This window comes from Pelophylax lessonae (assembly GCF_965119305.1).
Source record: "Pelophylax lessonae genome assembly, chromosome: 11".
Lineage (NCBI taxonomy): Eukaryota > Metazoa > Chordata > Amphibia > Anura > Ranidae > Pelophylax > Pelophylax lessonae.
The window spans coordinates 59,181,082-59,205,524 of record NC_138778.1 but is presented as its reverse complement, the minus strand read 5'-3'; the positions used below and the strand labels follow the sequence as shown (position 1 = coordinate 59,205,524).

Here is a 24,443-nt window from a genome sequence, read left to right as displayed (position 1 = left end):
GGACTCCGATGTGATGACTGGACGCTGATGGGAGGACTCTTATGTGATGGAGGGACCCTGTGGTAATGGGGGGACCCTTTGGTAATTGGGGGGGGACTCTGATGTGATGGGTGGACTCTGTCATGGGGGTACCCTGATGTGATAGGGGGCTCTCATATATTTGTAGGGGAGCTCTGATGTGAAGGGAGCCTATGATAGGAAGTGGGGACTCTCATTTGAAAGGGACACTTTGACTTGATGGGAGTCTTCTGACGTAAAAGGGGACTCTGATGTAATAGGGGGACCTCTGATTTGAAGTGGGACTTCTGATTTGAAGTTTCATCAAGGTGGTTGTGTGCATCCTCCCAGGCTAAGGTAACCCATTGATAAGTATTTACATTTTTTTTATATACATAAAACCAGTTGTTTTTTCCTTTAAAAATATACAGTATGAACCAAAAGTGCAATAAACAACCAAAATATAACTAAATATATGATAGCTCAATATATACCAGTGAGCAAATCAGTGAATAAAAATGCATTCATTTAAAATATTATCCCACAACTGCAAACAAATATATTAGTATAACAAAGTCAATCCAAGGGTGAAAAAGTGTTGATGTGAAATCACATGTGAACATTCCTGTGCTCCAACACTAAACACAGCTTCTTACCAGGATATCACCCCTCTAACATAAAGGTCATCAAGCTTGAGGATTATACAGGGTAACTGTCAGATGAACCCCCTTAGGCAGGCATACCAACTACTCAAAACAATATAAATGCTCAATCCAGAGCACTAAGTGTCATTTCTGTCTGCTCCTTCATTCCTTTGCTATCAGCACGAATCCCTTCGAAAGTTTTCTTGACACCAAGAGAAAAAAAAAGGTGATAGGGAGAGGGAGCTCTAGCTGACTAACAGCCTCAGCTCTGTTCCTGTGTACTGTGTTACAGTAGTGTGTGTCTCTTCCCTCCAATCAGCTCTCAGAGTTCTCCTCACTGAGGTCTGCAGGGTATAATTTCAGCTATTCCCCCCCCCCCCTTTTTTCTGACAGTTCAGACAAGCTTTAAAAATTCTGAATTTTGAACGAGAAGGGAAGACTGCAGATAAACAGGTACAACTTATGTAGGAGCATTTGTTCCATCTCTGTGTATCACCTGAGGCCAGTCACTTCACTGGGTATATGTAAGGCCTTACAAATGCTTTAAAGTTCAGCCAAACGCTAATTTCTTAAGTCTACTACCACCCCCATTTTAAGCCTATAATATCTACCCTGTGAAAGGAAAGATGTCCATACTTACCTGTTCTGAGGGTGCTCGATTGGGTCCCAGTGCTGGCTTCAGTGTTGAGGAGAGACATCCAACAATGGATGCCCCATAGTAAGTCTATAAGTGATGTCATTGCCCAGGCTCTGTAGCTGTTGTTGGCGAGCTCTCCTCTTCCCTGAAGCTGGCGCTGGGTCCCGATAATGTGACCAGACCAGAGCACCCTCAGCATAGGTAAGTATGCTGATCTTTCCTTTACAAGATAGAGTAGACTAAAGCCTCGTACACACGCAACGATTATCGGCCGACCGATCGCCCTACTTTTGTCCAAGTTGTGTTTTGTTGGTTGGAATGTGCCTAGACTGCACACAAATTTTCTCGGCCAACAAAAATCTACTTCAGAAGTGATGTCATGTTCTGGTTTACTTTCTATGTGTTTTTTCTTCTCTGAGCATGCCCAGTCTTGCTCATAAGATTTTTGTCTGCCGAAATCTGTACTGACTGACGGAAAATCGGCCGTTGTGTTGACTGGCCAACAAAAATTTTATAGCCTGCACACCAGATTTTTTTTGGCCGAAAAGTCGGAGTCGGTTGTTGAATGCATCATACTAACAAGCCGAAAATCGGCCGATCGGACGTTGGCCGAAAATTCCCGGCCAATAATCGATGCGTGTGTACGAGGCATTAGAATGGAGGTGGGAGTAGATGTAAGTATATTTAGTGTTTGACCTAACTTCCACTTTAAAGTAAACCTGTTATTTTTTTTCTGCATAGGTCAAGCACAGGCTAGATTAAAGTTTTCCTTAAAAGTCCACACTACCCAGCAGAAATGTAAGATTTGGGTGGGCAATATTTGGTTTTCGCAGGACTTTTAGCAGAAATCTCTTGCCGTAATTTGAAGCTCCAGGCCATAATGTAGGTGGCTTTCTATTATATTTGGACTCCCCGGTTTTTGTTTGTTCATGCTTTGCTGGGAGCATTACACATATTATGTAGGTTAGAACAAAAGACAAACATCCACCAAGGTCAACCTATCAGAACTCCAACACTTTTGGTCCAGAAGTTGGTGAGACTTGTTAGTGACTATAACCAATTTTGCCTGTCAAAGAGAATCTCCGAGAGATATAAAAAGCCACCATGCGATTCCATTAGCCGGAAAACACACTGACACAATGAGTAAGATATCAATATTCTGGACTTACAAAAGAAGGCTAGTGCTAGACCGATGATGAGTACTATCAGGACCACCAAAACATAAATCCAAACACTGTTTTTTTTTGAACGAGGACCTGTAGCAAAAGAAAAAATATATGTTACTATGTATTGCAAAAAATCAAAATGCCACTCTATATATAAAAATAACAAAACATTCTCACCACTCAACAAACACTAATAGGAAATGCATATAAGGTAGCCATTTTACCAGCCAAAGGACTGGTATTTCTGTCCGTCCAGTCTTGAGACTTATGGTGGTCATACACACTTTATTAAATTATTGATTTTTTTTTTTTATGATTGATCTCTTCCTATAGAAGTAATTAATCGATAGTCAACAACCCCTCACATCGATATGCCACGCACAGGGAAATTGATTTTGATTGATATTTAAGATACAATCGTAAATTACAATTGCATCTTATCGATCGCATTTCTGTTTCCACCACATGATCTCATAATGTGATTGATGAAAATATAATCATATTCATGAGCAAAGTATCTCAGCGCTGTCGATTTATGCAATCAATCAATAACAATCCATTCTGGCCAATCAAATCTGATCGAAAATGGGTGTGAATTGATTGTTAGGGAGTTTGTTTGATTGTTTGCTAATTCGCTCATTTTGATTGAAACGATCTGATTAAAAAAATGGCACAGTTTATGGCCTCTGATGTAGCCAGCATGTGCCTGGTGAAACCAGCCAGGCATACTGATCGTCCACCTCTTCTCCCAGCCCCACTGGGGATCTGTTGGTGCAGGATTATGTGCATTTGGGAAGTGCATTCCTCTGCATGAGAACTATGGCTCTATTCTTCCAATAAACTATTGGATGGATGAGTATACAATTATTTGCATGTTTTTACAAGCACAGTCATTGGCTTTGTGACCTGTGGGTCCTGGTTGATTACTTGGAGGACACTTTTCCAAAACAGTGAATGGAATGGCTTACTTGGATATGCCGGGAAGTTATGTTTACAGAATCTATCCTGAGATTATATACCAAATGCTCTAGACAGCCATTGACTTTGTTTTGGTGAACACTTATACTCATCTGGACCACACAAATGTATTTCTACCTATTCACTGTGGGAAATTTCATAAGGTGAGTCAACGAGAGATCTATGCTCCTTAGTTTGTCCCTTCACTTGGCACCTTGAAGTACTGGCATTTATGAGTCTAACCGTCATCTTTCATAAGGACATCATCATTTAATGGTTATCAGCTTGTTTTCCCTTATCTTTGTTTTACCAAGCATTGAACTCCTTTTTTCCATAGTTCTATCTATTCACCATACATGGGATCACCATTACCATCATTATCTTTGATTGTTTGATTTTGACTTATTACATATATTGGTGTACAGCACAATCCGGTCTGGGAGGGGAGCGGACCTGATTCATCTTTGCTGCAGTTGATCAACTTGGTTCATTCAGCCTTTCCATACACGGTTCGAATCTTGCCTGGTTCCTGCTGAGTTCTGAACCGTCTATGGCTTGCCTTAGAATTAATGGATGATTTTTACTGTCTCAGCCATGCTAACAAAATGGCCTGCGATTTTTCACCAAGGCTCTATTCACATCTGTGCATTGTGGTAAAACAGGTATAACCGAAAAGCATCTTAAAACACAGAACTAAGTGCCATTCATTTTATATGGCATCTCAACGCACCTAGCCAGTGCACTGTATGTTGTGGAGTGCTGTGTGTTGTCGAGTGCTGCGTTTGGAAAAATGGTGTGGGTTCATTATAAGGTGTGTTGCAGTGCATTGACAGCCTATTCATCTGTTGTTCATCTTCTACCCCACCACTCCCGTCACTACACAGCAATAGAACAGGGATCCAAAGAAGGAATCATACCACACTGTTTAGGACACAGGAATTTAACACTCCTGGAAATGCTGAATGGTGAAGAGTCTTAAGCCGGCCATACATCGATCGAAATATGGCCTGTATGGACAGGCAGATTGTACCCAAATCCATTGATGGATCAACTTGGGTACAACCAGCCTGTCAAATTTTTCACATTTGATTACTGCCGGCAGCTATAGCCACTAATCATTGTGATCTGTCAGCCAGGAAAGCTCCCCACACCCCCCACATGAAGAAGCACTGTGGGAGGCATCCCCCATCAACACTCACTGTGTTGATGGGGAAATCAATTGATTTTCAGTGAAAGGAAAGAAAATCAAATCATTTATGGGCTGCTTTATGTTACAGTCAGATGGCCAAATAGCGGTGGATAGTTTGCTGGGTTCAGAATCTACTGATTGGTAACCCCTGCTGCTACAATGAGGCCATTGGAATATAGCCAAAGGGAGGCTGCATCTCTAGACTGGATGGAAGATAGGAGACATGGGCTACCAGAAAGTGAGTATAACGGCTTTTCTATTGCAGGGACCTTTCATCTGTTTTTTTTTTTTAAACTAGCTGGCGGTTTTAAGGCAATACATAATAAAGCGCGCAACCGTGCGAAATAACACATTTTTAATAATGCACCACAACAGTCTGAATGAGCCCTAAGGGCAGTGGTAGTACAGACTGATGGAACAAGTAGCAAAAAGCCAATGGTATGAGCTGCACAGCAGTATGCAGTAGCATTTATTGCACTGATGGCATAATGCTAAATCTTTGTGAAATTGGTCATGCAAACCATAGCAGTTTTGGCCTTGCAAATTTGAAAGGTGGCACTTCCTATAATTCTCACCCACTGAAGTCAATAGGGCTGTGCCGCAACTGCAAACCAAACACTTGGCCCACGGTTGTGGCACAATGATTCTATACAAAATCCCTGTTTGGCTGAAAAAAAAAAAAAAACAGAAAACACATTAAGGAGGTGCCAGAGTCTCCTCCTTAAAGCGGAGTTCCACCCAAAAGTGGAACTTCCGCTTTAGGGAGTCCTGACCCCCCGACATGCCACATTTGGCATGTCATTTTTTGGGGGGGGGAGCGGGTACCTAGTTTTGACAGGTACCCGCTCCCACTTCCGCTCGGAGCGCCGCGGCGCCCTGAGCGGAAGTTCTCCTCTCCCCCTCCCTCCCTGCAATCTTCTGGGACACGTCAGAGGTCCCAGAAGATTGCCGGCCAATCACGGCGCGCAGCGCGACTCGCGCATGCGCAGTGGGTACCCGGCTGTGAAGCCGCAAACTGTAACAGCCGGGTGCCCACAGCAGTGATGCCGGCGCCGAGGGAGAGGATCGAGGCTTCCGGCGGCCGCATCGCTGGACCGTTGGACAGGTGAGTAAATGGCTGGAACTCCGCTTTAAAGTGGAGTTCCACCCATTTTAGTGACTTTAGATGTATGTAATCCCCTTTAAAACGACTTTTACCAATGGAAACAATTTTTTTGTTGCTAGTAAATACCTTATTTTCTGCTTTATTTATCCTCTTCTCACTTCCGGGTCCGGTCGGCGATTACGTCATTCGGCGATTCGCAGTGTGTGCTGGGATGTATCTCAGGGCATGAAATCTTGCATTATTATACAGGAGATGTGCTGCACTGCATGCTCTGTCCCGCCTCCACCCCGCCTCCTCTCAGTGAGCGGGGACTTAAAGCATTATATCTTCACTGAGCTCACTGAGAGGAGGCGGGGCGGAGCACGGCCTCAATACAATACATACAGTACAGCTCACTGAGAGGAGGCGGGGAAGAGCACGCAGTGCAGCTCATCTCCTGTGTAATAATGTGAGATTTCATGCCCTGAGATACATCCCAGCACACACTGCGAATCGCCGAATGACGTAATCGCCGACCGGACCTGGAAGTGAGAAGAGGATAAATAAAGCAGAAAATAAGGTATTTACTAGCAAAAAAAAAAATAAATAAACTTTCCATTGGTAAAAGTCGTTTTAAAGGGGATTACATACATCTATGTAATCCAATTTATTAAAAATGGGTGGAACTCCACTTTAATGTCTACAAGGCATTGCTCTGCTGAAGGACAGAAACTGCCTCCAGTTTGAAAAAGGCCTTACAGTCTACTGTGTAGCTTACAGCTTTGGGAGTCATTTGTTTAATGTGTGCCCAATCAATCTCAATTTTGGGGGCATGATTGAGGAACTAATAGCACCCTTGTACCCTTCACCTTGGCTTTACTATAGTAAAATTCAAACAGAATAGGTCCAGAAAATAAACAAGATGCAGAAAAGTTTCCACTTTAAAAACAAATGTACATAAATGTTCTTTGATGTAATTTATCTCGTTTTAAGCAGATGGAACTTCCACAATGTATAATGACTAATGGTAAGTGATCATTGTTAAAAGTTAATAGAATCTAAATGATCAAATCAACTTCTAAGACAATTTGCTTTCAAGATTGTTCTAGTTCCACGATGCCAGCTTTTGTAGCATGGCAGATGCTAAAATCACAATATGAGTAATAAAGTATGCAACAAATCCTGAGGTTTTTGGAGACCGTACAATTTTCCTATCCTACCGTTCAAGATTTAAGTGCTATCATATGAGCTACATACTGAGCAGGCTGTCTCTGAGTTCCCATAAAATAGGGATGTACAATGTTCTGTGTTCTGTGTTTAACACGTTTTGGGTCAATTTTATTTTATTTATTTTTTTTGTTTATGTTGGCAAATATTTGACCTAATTGTTTAAAGCGGAGTTCCGGCCCAATGAACATACCCCCGGGACAGTCAGGGCTAGTACATTCCACAATGGATAGCCTCTGATCTGTCCCGGTTCGCACTTGCGCGCTGCCATCTCAGGTGTGGGCAGCTTGAAGCCAGCGCAATCCTCTTCTGCATCCTCTTCCGTCCTCTTCGGTCCCATGATGCACTGCGCCGGCCCTGCCGTCACTTTCGGGTCTGCAGCGTCATCCCTGCACAGCTTCTGGGCATGCCCAGAAGCTGTTTAGCAAGGTATGACGCGCCTGCACCGGAACTGACGTCGGGGCCGGTGCAGGCGCATTGATTCCTGGGAGCGATGACGTTCAGCATCCAGGAATCATTGCAAAGCGGAAGTGACGGCGCGGGTCGCGGCCGGGGAAGGAGGAAGTGGATGGTAAGGTGAGTATATTATCCTCTCTAAAAAGGTAAGTAAAAAAAAAAAAAAATGCCGGGAATATCCAATTCGGGCTCAGGAAAGGATAAGGAAGCGGATGCCATAAAATCTACAGGCATGATTTTGTGGCCGGAACTCCGCTTTAAGTATTTACTGTATAATTAAATACATTTTTACTGAGACATTTATTGTGATCCTATCATACAACTAAATTATGAAGCAAGCAAGAGGGAGGAAGAGAATAAAGAAGAGATGGATCACTTATCTTTCTCTCTGCCTGCTGCAATTGTGAAAAATGGTCACCCAGAATCCACTGGGAAACTTCTGGGAATGTCGATTTCCTTGATTCCTGCAGCTCTCACTGATTGCTCCTGATGACCACCATTAATTAAAGAAGACAGTAATGACATGGAGGTCAACGGGTGGAATCGGTGCAAGGTGAGGGAGACCCAGAAGATCAACACTACCCAAAGAGGGGTTTGCCAGTAAACTTCAAGGGACCATATCTCACGCAGCGGAAAAGGTGTTTCCTCTCTGCTTTACAGGTACATTCTTGCTTCATAAAATGTTTCCATATGGCAGGGTCGCTTTACGAAACTTGTACATAGAGACAAGAGTAGTAAAGCAAAGGAACTCTGAGCAGCAAGAAGAAAAAATGGCAGCTCCTACATACATGTGTATTCATAAACATAAAAACAAGATTCCTAACTTAGGTTGTTGCTTACTATACACAATATAAAGAATGGTTTTTTTGCAACATTATAGTTGAATAATTACGTATCCAGTAGGCAGTAATCCTAAACTCCATTGTGTTCAACAATACGACCTCCTGAACGTCTTCATATCCAACACACTTCCAGATACGCTATATTGTCAAAAGTATTGGGACACCTGCCTTTACATGCACATGAACTTTATTAGCATCCCAGTCTTAGTCCGTAGGGTTCAGTATCGAGTTGGCCCACCCTTTGCAGCTATAACAGCTTCAACTCTTCTGGGAAGGCTGTCCACAATGTTTAGGAGTGTGTCTATGGAAATGTTTGTTGGCCATTCTTCCAGAAGCACTTTTGTGAGATCAGGCACTGATGATGGACAAGAAGGCCTGGCTCTCAGTCTCCGGTCTATTTCATCCCGAAGGTGTTCTATCGGATTGAGTTCAGGACTGTGCAGGCTAATCAAGTTCCTCCATCTAAACTCGCTTATCCATGTCTTTATGGATCTTGCTTTGTGCATTGCTCCAAATCATTTGGTGGATGGGAAATTATGGTGTGGGGTTGTTTTTCAAGAGTTGGGCTTGGCCCCTTAGTTCCAGTAAAGGGAACTCTTAAGGCTTCAGCATACCAAGATTTGTGGCCAATTTCATGCTCCAATCTTTGTGGGAACAGTTTGGGGATGGCCCCTTCCTGTTCCAACATGGCTGCGCACCTTTGCACAAACAAGGTCAATAAAGAAATGAATGAGCGAGTTTGGGGGGGAGGAACTTGACTGACCCGCACAGAGTCCTGACCTCAACCGGATAGAACACCTTTGGGATGAATTAGAGCGAAGGCTGTGAGCCAGGCCTTTTCTCCAATATCAGTACCTGACCTCGCAAATGCGCTTCTGAAAGAATGGTCAAACATTTCCATAGACACACTCCTAAACCTTGTGGACAGCCATCCCAGGAGAGTTGAAGCGATTTTTGCTGCAAAGGGCGGGCCAACTCAATATTGAACCCTACGGACTAAAGTTCATGTGCGTTTAAAGGCAGGTGTCCCAATACTTTTGACAATATAGTGTATGTTGGATGTCTGGTTCCCGGCTACTGATGTGGGAATTGGCAGGAGAAACCACAATTCACAGTGGGGGATGCAGACTTTCGACAGAGTGTCAAACACTGAAGACTTTGCCAGAGGTTGTATAACTTGAATGCAAGTTTAGACTTGTCGCCCGTCAGAGGAGTAAGTATTCAGTCTATAGCGCTTTGGCTGTTCTTTGGATTTTTTATATATAAAATTGTAAAAAAAAAATAATAGTTATCTTTTAAAATCTGCAGTTTCAACAACACCATTGTTTATGTACTGTAGGTGATGAATAGTAACTTACCACAGACAACATCAGATTTGTCAGTTCCTGGACGGATTTGTTGTTCTGAACTTGTACAACTAGAACAAAGACATAACAAGTTATGATATATTCTGCATAGAGTTATGGAATTTAATCAAAAAAGGACCAGACGATAAATGTTGTATGTGATGAATTGAGACAAGTTAGCCAGCTTTACATTTTCTAGGAATCTCCTAAATTCCAGCAGCCAAGAATAACTTCTGGGAATTAGCCTTTTTTCATATGTGCACCAATAGAGAGGGATTTCAGGCACTCTTAAATGTGTTTTTTATATTAAAGCATTTGACTTGGTATCAACCTATTGCAATCTCTGTATAGTGGCATTCATACTGAAAGAGGGAGGAGTAGTAATCATAGTTAGTCATAGTTAGTCAGGTTGAAAAAAGACACAAGTCCATCCGGCTCAACCAATAAAAAACAAAAAACAGTAAAGAAAACCCAACCATACAATCCCATATACATAATCCTATACCCGCCGTTGATCCAGAGGAAAGCGAAAAAAAAACCCCCAGCAAAGCATGATCCAATTTTCTTCAGCAGGCGAAAAACCATCCCTTCCTGATCCCCCAAGAGGCAATCAGACATTCCCTGTATCCACTTTACTTATAAATATTAGTACCCATTTATATTACGTACACCCAGGAAATAATCCAGGCCCTTTTTAAAGCAATCTAGTGAGCTGGCCAGAACCACCTCTGGAGGGAGTCTATTCCACATTTTACAGCTCTTACGGTGAAGAAACCTTTCCGTATTTGGAGACAAAATCTGTTTTCCTCTAGACGTAAAGAGTGCCCCCTTGTCCTCTGTGTTGACCTTAAAGTGAATAACTCAACACCAAGTTCACTATATGGACTCTTATGTATTTATACATGTTGATCATATCCCCCCTTAATCCCCTCTTTTCAAGAAAGAATAAATTCAGTTCCTGCACTTTCTCCAGTTCCCCGATATCCAGTGGCGGAGCCAGAGGGCTAGCTGGGGTGGCAATTGCCACCCCAGACGAAATCCTTGCCACCCCTGTTGCCACCCCGCTCACCAGTGGCGTCGGCAGGGGAGGTTTGGCTGGGAACTCGGGGCTACATATCAGCACATTAAAGCCAGTGATAAGTGGGTGATTCGGCGGGGGCAGCTGCAAGGAGAGTGATTGCAGCTGTCAAATTTAGGCATTGATGTCGGGTGTGGGCGGGGCCGTATGCAGGGGCGGGGCTCCGCCCCCTTGCTCTGTGGAGAAACAGAAGATGGCTGGGAAGGAAGGTGGCAGGGGGCGGGACCAATTGTAGCTGCTGTATGGGCACACAGAGCTTCCCATCCTCTCCCAGCATTCAGAGCCAGGAGGATTTTCATTTCATGAGAGTCTCCAATGAACATTCCGAATGCTTCTGCTGCTATTTGTTCCCTCCCCCTTGCCCAGCGCGCCTCTTTTGATTTCATCACAGCAGATGCCGGGAGGGGGAGGAGTGGAGCCTGCAGTGAGTGGAGGAAGAAGTTCAGCCTAGCAGAAGGTAAGCTGCCTCTGGGCTGAATGTAGTAGTGATGTCGGTGGCTTGTTAGTGGGCAGGAAGAGGGGGAGGAGGGGGGCCTCTCTGTAGCAGACTCCACTGATGCTGTTAGATCATTTTTTTTGTTTTGTGTGTCTGCTCTGCTTCTGAAGAGAAGAGGTTTTCTAGGATCTCCTCAAATCTCTACCAGAGTCCCTTCACACTACCTGCTAACCAGTCCAGTACACAGGCACATTCTCCTCTCCTGTATGACCACCTCATGTGTCTGGGGCTGGGGCACTACAAATCCAAGCATGCCAGGTGAGGGGAGGCAGCAGCAATATGACAGATCAGGCTGATTGTTAGATGAAAAGTGCTGGTGTACAGTATTTGTGAGTGATGGAGCAAAGGATAGAGGGATGGGGTGATGGAGCAAAGGATAGATGGATGGGGTGAAGGAGCAAAGGATAGAGGGATGGGGTGAAGGAGCAAAGGATAGAGGGATGGGGTGAAGGAGCAAAGGATAGAGGGATGGGGTGATGGAGCAAAGGATAGAGGGATGGGGTGATGGAGCACAGGATAGAGGGATGGGGTGATGGAGCAAAGGATAGAGGGATGGGGTGATGGAGCACAGGATAGAGGGATGGGGTGAAGGAGCAAAGGATAGAGGGATGGGGTGATGGAGCAAAGGATAGATGGATGGGGTGATGGAGCAAAGGATAGATGGATGGGGTGAAGGAGCAAAGGATAGAGGGATGGGGTGATGGAGCAAAGGATAGATGGATGGGGTGATGGAGCAAAGGATAGAGGGATGGGGTGAAGGAGCAAAGGATAGAGGGATGGGGTGATGAAGCAAAGGATAGATGGATGGGGTGAAGGAGCAAAGGATAGAGGGATGGGGTGATGGAGCAAAGGATAGATGGATGGGGTGATGGAGCAAAGGATAGATGGATGGGGTGAAGGAGCAAAGGATAGATGGATGGGGTGAAGGAGCAAAGGATAGAGGGATGGGGTGAAGGAGCAAAGGATAGAGGGATGGGGTGATGGAGCAAAGGATAGAGGGATGGGGTGATGGAGCAAAGGATAGAGGGATGGGGTGATGGAGCAAAGGATAGAGGGATGGGGTGATGGAGCAAAGGATAGAGGGATGGGGTGATGGAGCAAAGGATAGATGGATGGGGTGATGGAGCAAAGGATAGATGGATGGGGTGATGGAGCAAAGGATAGATGGATGGGGTGAAGGAGCAAAGGATAGAGGGGTGGGGTGAAGGAGCAAAGGATAGAGGGGTGGGGTGATGGAGCAAAGGATAGAGGGGTGGGGTGATGGAGCAAAGGATAGAGGGGTGGGGTGATGGAGCAAAGGATAGAGGGATGGGGTGATGGAGCAAAGGATAGAGGGATGGGGTGATGGAGCAAAGGATAGAGGGATGGGGTGATGGAGCAAAGGATAGATGGATGGGGTGATGGAGCAAAGGATAGAGGGATGGGGTGATGGAGCAAAGGATAGATGGATGGGGTGATGGAGCAAAGGATAGATGGATGGGGTGAAGGAGCAAAGGATAGAGGGATGGGGTGATGGAGCAAAGGATAGATGGATGGGGTGATGGAGCAAAGGATAGATGGATGGGGTGAAGGAGCAAAGGATAGATGGATGGGGTGAAGGAGCAAAGGATAGAGGGATGGGGTGAAGGAGCAAAGGATAGAGGGATGGGGTGAAGGAGCAAAGGATAGAGGGATGGGGTGATGGAGCAAAGGATAGAGGGATGGGGTGATGGAGCACAGGATAGAGGGATGGGGTGAAGGAGCAAAGGATAGAGGGATGGGGTGATGGAGCAAAGGATAGAGGGATGGGGTGATGGAGCAAAGGATAGATGGATGGGGTGATGGAGCAAAGGATAGATGGATGGGGTGAAGGAGCAAAGGATAGAGGGATGGGGTGATGGAGCAAAGGATAGATGGATGGGGTGATGGAGCAAAGGATAGAGGGATGGGGTGAAGGAGCAAAGGATAGAGGGATGGGGTGATGGAGCAAAGGATAGATGGATGGGGTGAAGGAGCAAAGGATAGAGGGATGGGGTGATGGAGCAAAGGATAGATGGATGGGGTGATGGAGCAAAGGATAGATGGATGGGGTGAAGGAGCAAAGGACAGATGGATGGGGTGATGGAGCAAAGGATAGATGGATGGGGTGAAGGAGCAAAGGATAGAGGGATGGGGTGAAGGAGCAAAGGATAGAGGGATGGGGTGAAGGAGCAAAGGATAGAGGGATGGGGTGATGGAGCAAAGGATAGAGGGATGGGGTGATGGAGCACAGGATAGAGGGATGGGGTGAAGGAGCAAAGGATAGAGGGATGGGGTGATGGAGCAAAGGATAGAGGGATGGGGTGATGGAGCAAAGGATAGATGGATGGGGTGATGGAGCAAAGGATAGATGGATGGGGTGAAGGAGCAAAGGATAGAGGGATGGGGTGATGGAGCAAAGGATAGATGGATGGGGTGATGGAGCAAAGGATAGAGGGATGGGGTGAAGGAGCAAAGGATAGAGGGATGGGGTGATGGAGCAAAGGATAGATGGATGGGGTGAAGGAGCAAAGGATAGAGGGATGGGGTGATGGAGCAAAGGATAGATGGATGGGGTGATGGAGCAAAGGATAGATGGATGGGGTGAAGGAGCAAAGGATAGATGGATGGGGTGAAGGAGCAAAGGATAGAGGGATGGGGTGAAGGAGCAAAGGATAGAGGGATGGGGTGATGGAGCAAAGGATAGAGGGATGGGGTGATGGAGCAAAGGATAGAGGGATGGGGTGATGGAGCAAAGGATAGAGGGATGGGGTGATGGAGCAAAGGATAGATGGATGGGGTGATGGAGCAAAGGATAGATGGATGGGGTGATGGAGCAAAGGATAGATGGATGGGGTGAAGGAGCAAAGGATAGAGGGGTGGGGTGAAGGAGCAAAGGATAGAGGGGTGGGGTGAAGGAGCAAAGGATAGAGGGATGGGATGATGGAGAAAGGGATAGAGGGATGGGATGATGGAGAAAGGGATAGAGGGATGGGATGATGGAGAAAGGGATAGAGGGATGGGGTGAATCAGACAGAATAATATACGGATGGATGTAATGGAGAATAGAAAGGGTGGAGGGAAATGGGGCACAAGGATTATTGGATGGATGGTATGGTGGAGGGATGGAGTAAGAGCTAAAAGGATGTTGTAATGGAGTTATGGAAAGATGAAAGGAGGGATGGAGGGAAGGATAGAGTAACAGAGGGATGAGAGTGATGGAGGGTGAAGAGGTTGGAGGGACCTACAACAGAGGGATGGTAGGATGGACAATTGGATAGATTGATGGAGACAGGTGATGGAGGGATGCAGACAGAAGATGCTGGAGACAGGAGGTGATGTAGGCATGCTAAGTTTGGAGCTCCTGATGTTAAGGGGGGACTCCTGATGTGAAGTAGGGTTGCTTCCTGATAAATTTATTTTAGTTTCCATGATATAAAATAATGGATGTGGGGGCCTTTTGGTGGGCTTGTTTTTTTTTTTTTTTTTTGGGGGGGGGCAGCATCAAATTCTTGGACCCAGGTAGCATAATATCTTGGGCCAGCCCTGCCCACCTCCCTGCAATCAGAGAGAGAAACTGACTGAAGCTGGATGGGGCAGGAAGGATTCAGCCGCGGGATGGATGGATGGTGTCAGCGCCGGTTCCTGGACTTGGTAAGTGTTACTGGCTCTGCCCCCCTCTCTCACTACTACCCCCCACTACCACCCCCTCTCTCTCTCACTACTACCCCCTCCCCTCACTACCCCCCCCCCCATCTCACCACCACCCCCTCCCCCCTCTCTCTCACTACCCCCCTCCTCTCACCATCAGGAATGCATACACATGTATAAACTCACAGTCTATAGTATAATCTGCCCACATAAGTCTCTCATATGAACAAAGCTTGTCATTAAAATATCATAAAATGAATTATAAAATAAATAAAATCCACCAAAACAGCAGAATTAGCTTAAAAGTCCATAACTGCTAAAGAGTCCTGGGATGATGACTAAACGTGCAGATGTAGTACTGGATCACCAATGCATGCCACCACTATGCTCAGAGGGGGAGTAAAAGTGCAAACTCACCAACACTACTGGCTTAGCCACTCTCGTGACCAAGCAAACGAGCCAAAAAACAATCACATCCACCTGGACAGATCCTGGGTAGCCCAAATGATGGGTGATCTCACAGTGCTCCAAATCATGTGGAAGAAAAAAGAGCTCCACTAGTGTGATAACATCTAAACAACTTTATTCACATCCACATTTAATAATGTTGCACTCACATCTTTAGTAGCACATCCATCGCTCGTGTCATCTGTCCAGGTGGATGGGATTGTTTTTTGGCTCGTTTGCTTGGTCATGAGAGTGGTCTTTTTACCACCTAGCAACGCCCCTGCCGCTCCCGCTCGCTTATGCTTATAACATTACATAGCATAGCTGAACCTGAACGAGAGGGTGCCTGTGTAGCTAGTTCTCTGTGACTCTGACTGAGCGCGGTGAGCTGAGCAGGAGCGGCGCCGTGATTCGCTGCACAGCTAACCAATCACGCGTGCCTGCACACCTGATCGGTGAGTAGCGGCACAGCGAACCAATCAGGTGTGCAGGCACGCGTGATTGGTTAGCTGTGCAGCGAATCACGGCGCCGCTGCTGCTCACCGTGCTCAGTCACAGACAGTCACAGAGAACTAGCTACACAGGGGCCCTCTCGTTCACTTCTTCTACCTGTAACCTTAGGTAAGTCTCTCTCTGGTCTCTGCATGATTGAAGGGGACACGGCACGCTGGTCACTACATTGATAAGTTGGCAATCATGCTGGTCACTACATTGATGGGTTGGCAATCATGCTGGTCACTACATTGATGGGTTGGCAATCATGCTGGTTACTACATTGATGGGTTGGCAATCATGCTGGTCACTACATTGATGGGTTGGCAATCATGCTGGTTACTACATTGATATGTTGGCAATCATGCTGGTCACTACATTGATGGGTTGGCAATCATGCTGGTTACTACATTGATGGGTTGGCAATCATGCTGGTCACTACATTGATGGGTTGGCAATCATGCTGGTTACTACATTGATATGTTGGCAATCATGCTGGTCACTACATTGATGGGTTGGCAATCATGCTGGTTACTACATTGATGGGTTGGCAATCATGCTGGTCACTACATTGATGGGTTGGCAATCATGCTGGTTACTACATTGATATGTTGGCAATCATGCTGGTCACTACATTGATGGGTTGGTACGCTGGTCACTACATTGATGGGTTGGTACGCTGGTCACTACATTGATGGGTTGGTACGCTGGTCACTACATTGATGGATTGGTACGCTGGCGGTCACTACATTGATGGATTGGTACGCTGGCGGTCACTACATTGATGGGTTGGTACGCTGGCGGTCACTACATTGATGGGTTGGTACGCTGGTCACTACATTGATGGGTTGGTACGCTGGCGGTCACTACATTGATGGGTTGGTACGCTGGTCACTACATTGATGGGTTGGTACGCTGGTTACTACATTGTCAATTGATGGGGGGGCATGCTGGTCACTACATTGATGGGGGGCAATATTGTGCAGCCCTACTCATAGGCATGCGCACGGGGTGTGCCTAGGCACACCCTAATCACCCCCATGCAGTGCTTCTGCCATGGCCGCCGCCGCTGTGTCTGCTGCTCTCTGCCCCTGGCTGCTCTGCTCCCGAACCCAATCCTGTCGGTGCGGAGACTGAGAGGGACTGTCTGGGGGAGGACCCTGGCCTGCTGTAAGGGGGCATCTATATAGGGGACCTCACCTCACCCTGGCCTGCTGTAAAGGAGGATCTATGGGGACCTGCCCTAGCCTGCCCTAAAGGGGGATCCTGCTCTAAAGGGGATCTATGCCATAGATCCCCCTTTAGAGCAGGGTCCCCATAGATCCCCTTTAGAGCAGAGACCTGTGATCGGTGTGCGGCCTTAAAAGAATAAGGTTTACTTTAAAAATTGTTTATTTAATTAAAAATGTTTTAATACCGCTTAGGATGTTTGTTTACATTTATTTATAAAAGTGTGTGTGTGTGTGTGTGTGTGTATATATATATATATATATATATATATATATATATATATATATATATACACGCATGTATATTGACCCCCCAAAATAATACCTTGCCACCCCTTTGCCACCCCTGTTTTAAAAGTCTAGCTCCGCCACTGCCGATATCCTTTTTGAGAACTGGTGCCCAAAACGGAACTGCGTATTCCAGATGAGGTCTTACTAATGATTTGTACAGGGGCAAAATGATATAATTCTCTCTGGAGTCCATGCCTCTGTTAATACAAGAAAAGACTTTGCTTGCTTTGGAAACCACAGCTTGGCATTGCATGCTATTATTAAGCTTATGATCTACCAGAACACCCAGATCCTTCTCCGCTATGGATTCCCCCAGTTTTACTCCCCCTAGTATGTGTGATGCATGCATATACTTAGCCCCCAAGTGCATAACTTTACATTTATCAAAATTAAACCTCATTTGCCACATAGTTGCCCAATGAAACAGTGCATTGAGGTCAGCTTGTAAATTGGAGAAATCCTGTAAGGAAGTTATTCCACTGCAAAGCTTGGTGTCATCTGCAAAGACTGAAATGGTAATTTTAATCCCAGACCCTGTATCATTTATAAAGATATTAAAAAGTAAGGGTCCCAAAACACTGAACCTTGGGGTACACCACTGATAACCTTAGACCATTCAGAGTACTAGGAGCCAATCAAGTGTGCTTCATGCAAATGTCCTGAAAGAAAAAAGCTGATAGGAGGGAGGAACAGAAAGAGCAGAGGGATGATTTATCAGTTAGTTTCTGCTCCTTCACTGTCCAATGAGCAGGCTGGAGGTATACAGCAGACACCACTGTATCCCTTCTACAGAGTATAAATAACAGAAATGTTAGTTGTAAAGTGATGTCATTCGCCTGGCTGCTCTTTGTGACAGGGCTGTGTAAATCTCAGAAATGAAAAGGTCTTCTCAACTTGGGTTCTTCTAGATGTTTCTTGGAGATCCTTGAGCAATGTGAAATTTCTGCCTCTTAGATACTGTAAGTAACCACTGATACCAGTGATGTTTTAGCTACCTTTAGGACACCTTTCACATGGGTATTGTTGGTGCCGAAAAACCGGGTCTCTTTTTTTAACACATGTCAGCCACCTGTCAAAACCTGCAAAGGGCTGCCAGGCAGCCCCATACACATTGTCGCAGCCGCAAGACTTTGCATTGCAAGAAAAAAGTAGGGTGGGGCAGTGCCACAACTGAATCTAACTTGCGCAGCTGTAATGTGGTGAAGAGGGATTTCAGTGTGAAATCCTTTTTCAAACAGGTGTATGGAAGGTGACATATTGCCTCCTGATCACCTGCTAACCACAGGCAGCCTGCTTCTCTTCACTGACCAACACTGTAAAGAGAAGTCTTCCCACTGACCACAGTTGTAATGCGCATTCTTCCCATTGTAAGAGCATTCTTTCCAGTGTCCACCATTGTAAGGAGGATTCTTTCCAATGACTGCAAATGTATGGAGCATCCTTCCCAATGACCAACATGCAGGGTGAGGGCAGGTTGGGGTGACAAGGTGTTCGTCATGCCCTCCATGTTTCCGTCATTGGGTGCCAAGCAAGGGTCACATGAGAGGCTATCCTAGGCATCTAGTACAGGGTCCCCTTGTTCACATGGGGTTCCTTTACTTTGTGCCATCTTCATCATTGCTTTGGGAGGCTGAGGCTGCCATGGGGGAACGCTCAACCTTAAGGCAGACCTCTACTTTTAGAGATGAGCGTACACCATGTACACTTGCAATGCAACTGTTCTCCAGTTAACTCTCGTGTCCCTGTAACAATGTACACAGTCCTTGTTTTGTGCATTTAAGAGGGCCATGCTGAGCTTTGTCCACATCCACCTGTCCAGCCTTTTTCACTACTACTCCCCAGTAGCATAGTGGGCACCACACGTGCATCTAAAGTGTTACTAAATCCACAACAGTAAAATCAGTCTGTATATGCAGTAAAGCATGCTTGTTATACTCACTGTGGAACCTAAGGGGTTAATCCTCTACATTGCATAAAAAGGCTGTCTTCCCCGATCCTCCCCTACTTTTACTGTCCCCAATCCATCTGCTAACAGAACAGAGCCTTAGGAGGAACTCAGTTTGGTGTGTATTGCTAGAGAGTTTTTCTGTTTTGTTTGGGAGGGTGCATGTAATCAGTACAGGGCCAATCAGCACTGTCGAGGAAGAAAGTCAAGAGTCATGCAGCCTCAGAGGACAGTCAGAGGAGAATGAAAATTCCTCCTACAAGCTTTAACTAGTGCTCGGCTGGTTACTGATAGAAGTCACAAGACTGCTATTTACTGCTGGTGAGAAAAGGTATTTAGCAGTTTATATTTATTAAAATAATTGCATTTCCATGTTCTGTGTACTGTGGGAGACCAAATATAGTGAATGCAGGACCCAGGATTAGCAACACTTTAACTTAACTCTTGAGCTTCTGTTCCTCTGTACAGGATGGGAACCTCTGTGGCACCGATCCACTCCCATTGCTCTGGAAGACAGGCCGCTGGAGTGTTGACAACATCTCCTTGGCTGCTAGAGGCCGTTCCACCTATAATGGATACACACTACCGACAGGCTGCTTGTTAAACTTCTGTTACCCTATGTAAGCATTTGTGTCTTCCCATTACATCCCATTCCACGCCAAAGTCTTCATACCCCAGTGTTAAGACCCACTCAGTGAACAATGCCAGTTACTTGCAATACACCCCATTCAGTAACTTCAAACCAGGAAAAGACATGACTAGGGTATAAAAGATGATTTTGTCTCTATAACTGCTTGACCAACACTCTCCCTTATTTCTTTACCCAAGTAAAACACCAGACACCATAATTGGAGTTTTAATGGCCAAAGCAGCCTTTTATGAAACCAACTTGTATAAATAACATATATAAATCATACCAGCAACAGTCAGTACATTCTGAAATCTGGAGCCCCCCAAGGTCCTTGTAGGCACCACTACTTCACGTACCCGCTTCACCAAACTTAGGCCTCCAGCCGCAAAACACCGACTCGGAGACAACACCACTATTAGCAGATACAACCCAGACAAACCACAGGGAGCCGTACCCAAGACGGGTCCCTACCAATTTTCATTTATCAAATAAAGCACATACAAGGACCTTGTACCCCGCCAGCTGCTATGACATACCACCAAGGGAACAGCCCCAAAATTACACAAGATCGTAACCACCAAATAAAAGGGGAAGTTGTTCCGACGTCGTCTCTCTCCTGATTGAAGACCTCAACAGGAACCTCCTACTGTTTGACCCCTAAAGCCCCACCTGTTCCCTGCGTTCCACCAATCCGGTAAGTGTCCTTATACCATTTCCTTTAACCCCTCTTAAATTACTACTCCAAACCCCCTTTTAACCCTGTCATGTTGGCCCTCCGCCTAGGTTTTCTTTTTCTTTTACTCCGGGCCTTGCTACATTTTAACTTTAGAAAAGAGCAAAATAAACATTTCAAAGTCCAACATACAAGTACAGGGTCTTTCCTAAGTCCCTACTCCTAGCTACAAGCTTGTGATGCCCTAGTATACCTGCAAAGGTGAAGTCCAGCAATTTTAGTCCTTCAGAGACACTCTCATACAGATGCAAGTCCTCCAGAGCCATGCTCTAGTGCTGGTGTCTTCAGGGTAAACCCCAAGTTCAGTTACATCCCTATGGTAATAGATGGCCCCCTTCTGCTCCTTGTGGGTATCTTCCTCCGTCTCTCTCCCTTATGGGCACCAGTCTCAGCTTTCTCTCTCTTGGTCTCTCCATGGGGGAGGGGGGATCTCAAAACTCTCCCTACTATATCTCTCCGTAGGTTCACCATGTACTGGACCACTGTCCCTTATATATATTTTACAGGATTAGTGGGCTGGACAAAGAGAAGAACCCACCAAAAACCAAAGAACTGGGAAAGGCATTAACTCCTATCCTCCCAGCTGGGACAGCACCTATCTGGCTATTTCAATCTGCTTACCATAATGCTAATTGGTAGCTATTGTCAGGGGTTCCCTAAGACCTAAAAGGTATTTCAAGGATTCCTCTATGTTAAAAGGGTTTAGAAAGTCTGGTCTATTCTAATAACAAGTATATAAAAATGTAAAACAGTACACTTAACCAGCCTTGCTGCACTCGAACGTGATCAGCACAGCATACATATACCACACTGAATAAGGCTAACGGACATAAAAACCAATCAAACTGATATATGCTTTACAGCCATGAAAACACATACATACGCTCTGCCTCCATCTTAATTTGTGACGGGAATAACTTTAATCGACTGATGTTTTATTAACCAGTAGGCCTAAAGCAAGCAGCATTACTGTTTGGTGCAATTTATGCATTTTTGTTCATCTGGAATTCCTTTGAAGGAAATTAACAGATTTAATTTATGTAGCCGAAACAGGTTTTCTTCATTAAAAAAAAAAAAAAAACACACACACACACGCATTTATATCAAATAGCCTATTTACTCAACACTTTGCAATTAAAGAGCTATCTTGATTGAGTTCTTCAAAGTTACTGCTGCCTATAGATACAACATTTTATTAATAAATGAAATGGAAACTACTATTTATAATTTATATTTATTATACTGCCTTCCATTTAACAATGTGATATCAGAATGTCATTAAGAGTCGCTGAAAATTTCTCTATCTATATATTATTAAAAATATGTAAACAATAATTTTTTACAATTACCAAAAAAATAGGTTGCAGTTACATTTGCACCCTATACCTGCTGGGTCTGGGCTGGCTTTACTGCATTTAAAGTAGATCCTAACCCAATCACTAAAATCATACTTAAACTTTACCACGCTAATGTAATTTCAAAAGTTGTTTTCACTCTTTTTTTCAACCTCATTCATTGCAGTGAAACGGCCCATCAGAGCATCTTTTTGTCTTTAAGGACATTTAAAGACGTCTTCATCTGTTTTGTATATGCGCATGCCAGATGCGTTTATAAGCCTGTGATCACACTGTCATTAGATGCAGACAAAATCATTCAGGTTGCCTCCATGCCTTGTGATCACTGTGAACCAATCAGAGCAATCACATGTTGTAAACAAGTGATCAGCAGCTAGCCATTCCTTTCCTCTTACAATAGCTGCTGATCACTTCTACACTTTTCTGGTTTATTCCCTTGGACACAGCAAGGAAACCAGCTTATTCAGGATCTATATACAGTATAATATAAAAGAGAGCAGTTCCATTATTCAGACATGCCCTTTGACTCTAGTTCCTCAAGCATGCAATAGCCTGGTAGCAGATCACATGGAAAGATTATTCTGGAACACTAAACATTCCACTAATATATTGTAATATTATAGGGTTTCAATCAAGTTTAGTGCTTTCCAACGAGTTCACAACCATCAAGGAATTATGTTTCAGGGCTGAACTGCAGACATTGTTATATGAATAAAGCCGGCACACGAAAAGTCTTCTTCCAAGTAAAATACTTTATTCCAACATGGATAGCGGCGACAACATGACAAACTGACGCGTTTCGGCTTTACGCCTTCCTCATAGCATTGCTATGAGGAAGGCGTAAAGCCGAAACGCATCGGCATATGAGGAAGGCGTAAAGCCGAAACGCGTCAGCATTTGTCATGTTGTCACCGCTATCCATGTTGGAATAAAGTATTTTACTTGGAAGAAGACTTTTCGTGTGCCGGCTTTATTCATATAACATTTGGTTTGGACGTTCAGCCTGAGCACCGACACTTAGCTCTTTATCTTCCCACAGTGTGGTAGAGCTAGGGTGAGTTACTGTTTCTGAACTGCAGACAGCCCCTTTATTATAAAGGCTGTGCGCACCTGCACACACAGCTTGCTGGACCCTGCTAGGATCTGGACCCATGATTGGATCCTCCCAATAATCTTTAAAACCTCTGGACTCCAGAACCCAATCTAGGAGAAAACTGTTATAACTACATTCTCATAATATCCATTCTGGAGCCCATCAATCTGCATCCCTGAGAACCCTGCATGCCATTTACCTGCATGACATTTTTTTCTTTTAATACAGTGTTTACAATATTAACTGAATTGTTTGGTGAAGTATTTGAACAGCGATTAATGGGGTTACTAGAAGCTCTCACATGCACAGTCGTTATGTAAATTCTGTAATATACGAGCAGGCATCACTAATTGGTGGACCGCAGTCTGGATCCGGACTTAGTCACTTCCCCACTTGGACAGCTGCATTTGTGCCATTTAGGAGCCACTTCAATCCCCCAGCCTCCGTTGTCATTATCACAGCAGAGTAAAGAGCGGGAGGCAGGACAATTCTAAACTGGGGGTGGGAGGCACAACAGCACTGATGGAAGGCGTGAGCAAGAGTGGCTCGAGTTAGGTTTTAAACTTAACAAGCAGGTGGCTGGTTGTATGGACACAGGGTGGTGCTCGCAACCATTTACCAGCTTGTTAATATAGATTGTTAACTTTGGTAGCTCCCATCCTCCATCCAGTGCTGCTGTGTCTCCCGCCTCTGTGTAAGGTAGGGAAGTGAAGGGGGGAAGAGGACATGACTGTGAAGGATGGAGGGAGGGGGGATTTTGAAGGGATCATAAGACACTTCTGCAAGGGGGTGGGGTGTGAAGTGAGGGCAGTGCTGTGTGTGTGTGTGAGAGGGTATATTTGTAAAGAGGGGGCAGTGGGTTGGGGAAATGTGAAGGGTGGCAGATATGTGGGGGTGATGAAAAGAATGCAGAGCACACTATTGTGTGTGTGTTTGGAGGTGATGTGGGTGATTTGAAAGAGCAGAAGTGCTGTAGGGGAGGTGATGTGAAGGGGGGGGGTGATGTGGGGGGGGTAATGTGAAGTGGGGCGGTGCTGTGGGGGAGAGATGTGAAGGGGATACAGGGGGGGGTGTAAGATAGGTACAGTACTGGGGGAGGGGGGTGTAGTGAGTGCTGAGGGGGAGGGGGGTGTAGTGAGTACTGGTGGGGTTATGCTTTAAAGAGGGGTTGAGGACACTGCTGTAAATAAAGGGGGGTATGTGATCTGAAGGGGTTCAGAACACTACTTTAAAGGGAGTGGAGGGGGCTGATGTCAAGGGGCCTTGAGAACACTACTGTGAAGGGAAAACTGTGAAGTGGGGTACTGTGATGTGCAGGGAACTGAGGACACTCATATAAAAGTAGGAATGTGATATAGGGGAAGAAGGCTGTTTTGCAAAAGATCTGTCATTGCATAAAAATGCATTTGGACTTTGGAAAATTTTACTGATCGGACCTTTTTGATTAAATATGAAAACAG

General features: G+C 45.1%; 1 protein-coding gene across 1 annotated transcript in view; it reads right to left on the bottom strand.

The window, feature by feature from the left end:
- CD40 (CD40 molecule) overlaps nt 1–24,443 on the bottom strand; it is a 164,449-nt gene that overhangs the window by 8,364 nt on the left and 131,642 nt on the right. Inside the window, exons 7-8 of the mRNA XM_082272774.1 lie at nt 9,558–9,616; nt 2,448–2,534 (exon numbers count right to left, since the gene is read on the bottom strand). Of these exons, the coding sequence (XP_082128900.1) occupies nt 2,448–2,534; nt 9,558–9,616 (146 nt within the window). The remainder of the gene's footprint in view (nt 1–2,447; nt 2,535–9,557; nt 9,617–24,443) is intronic.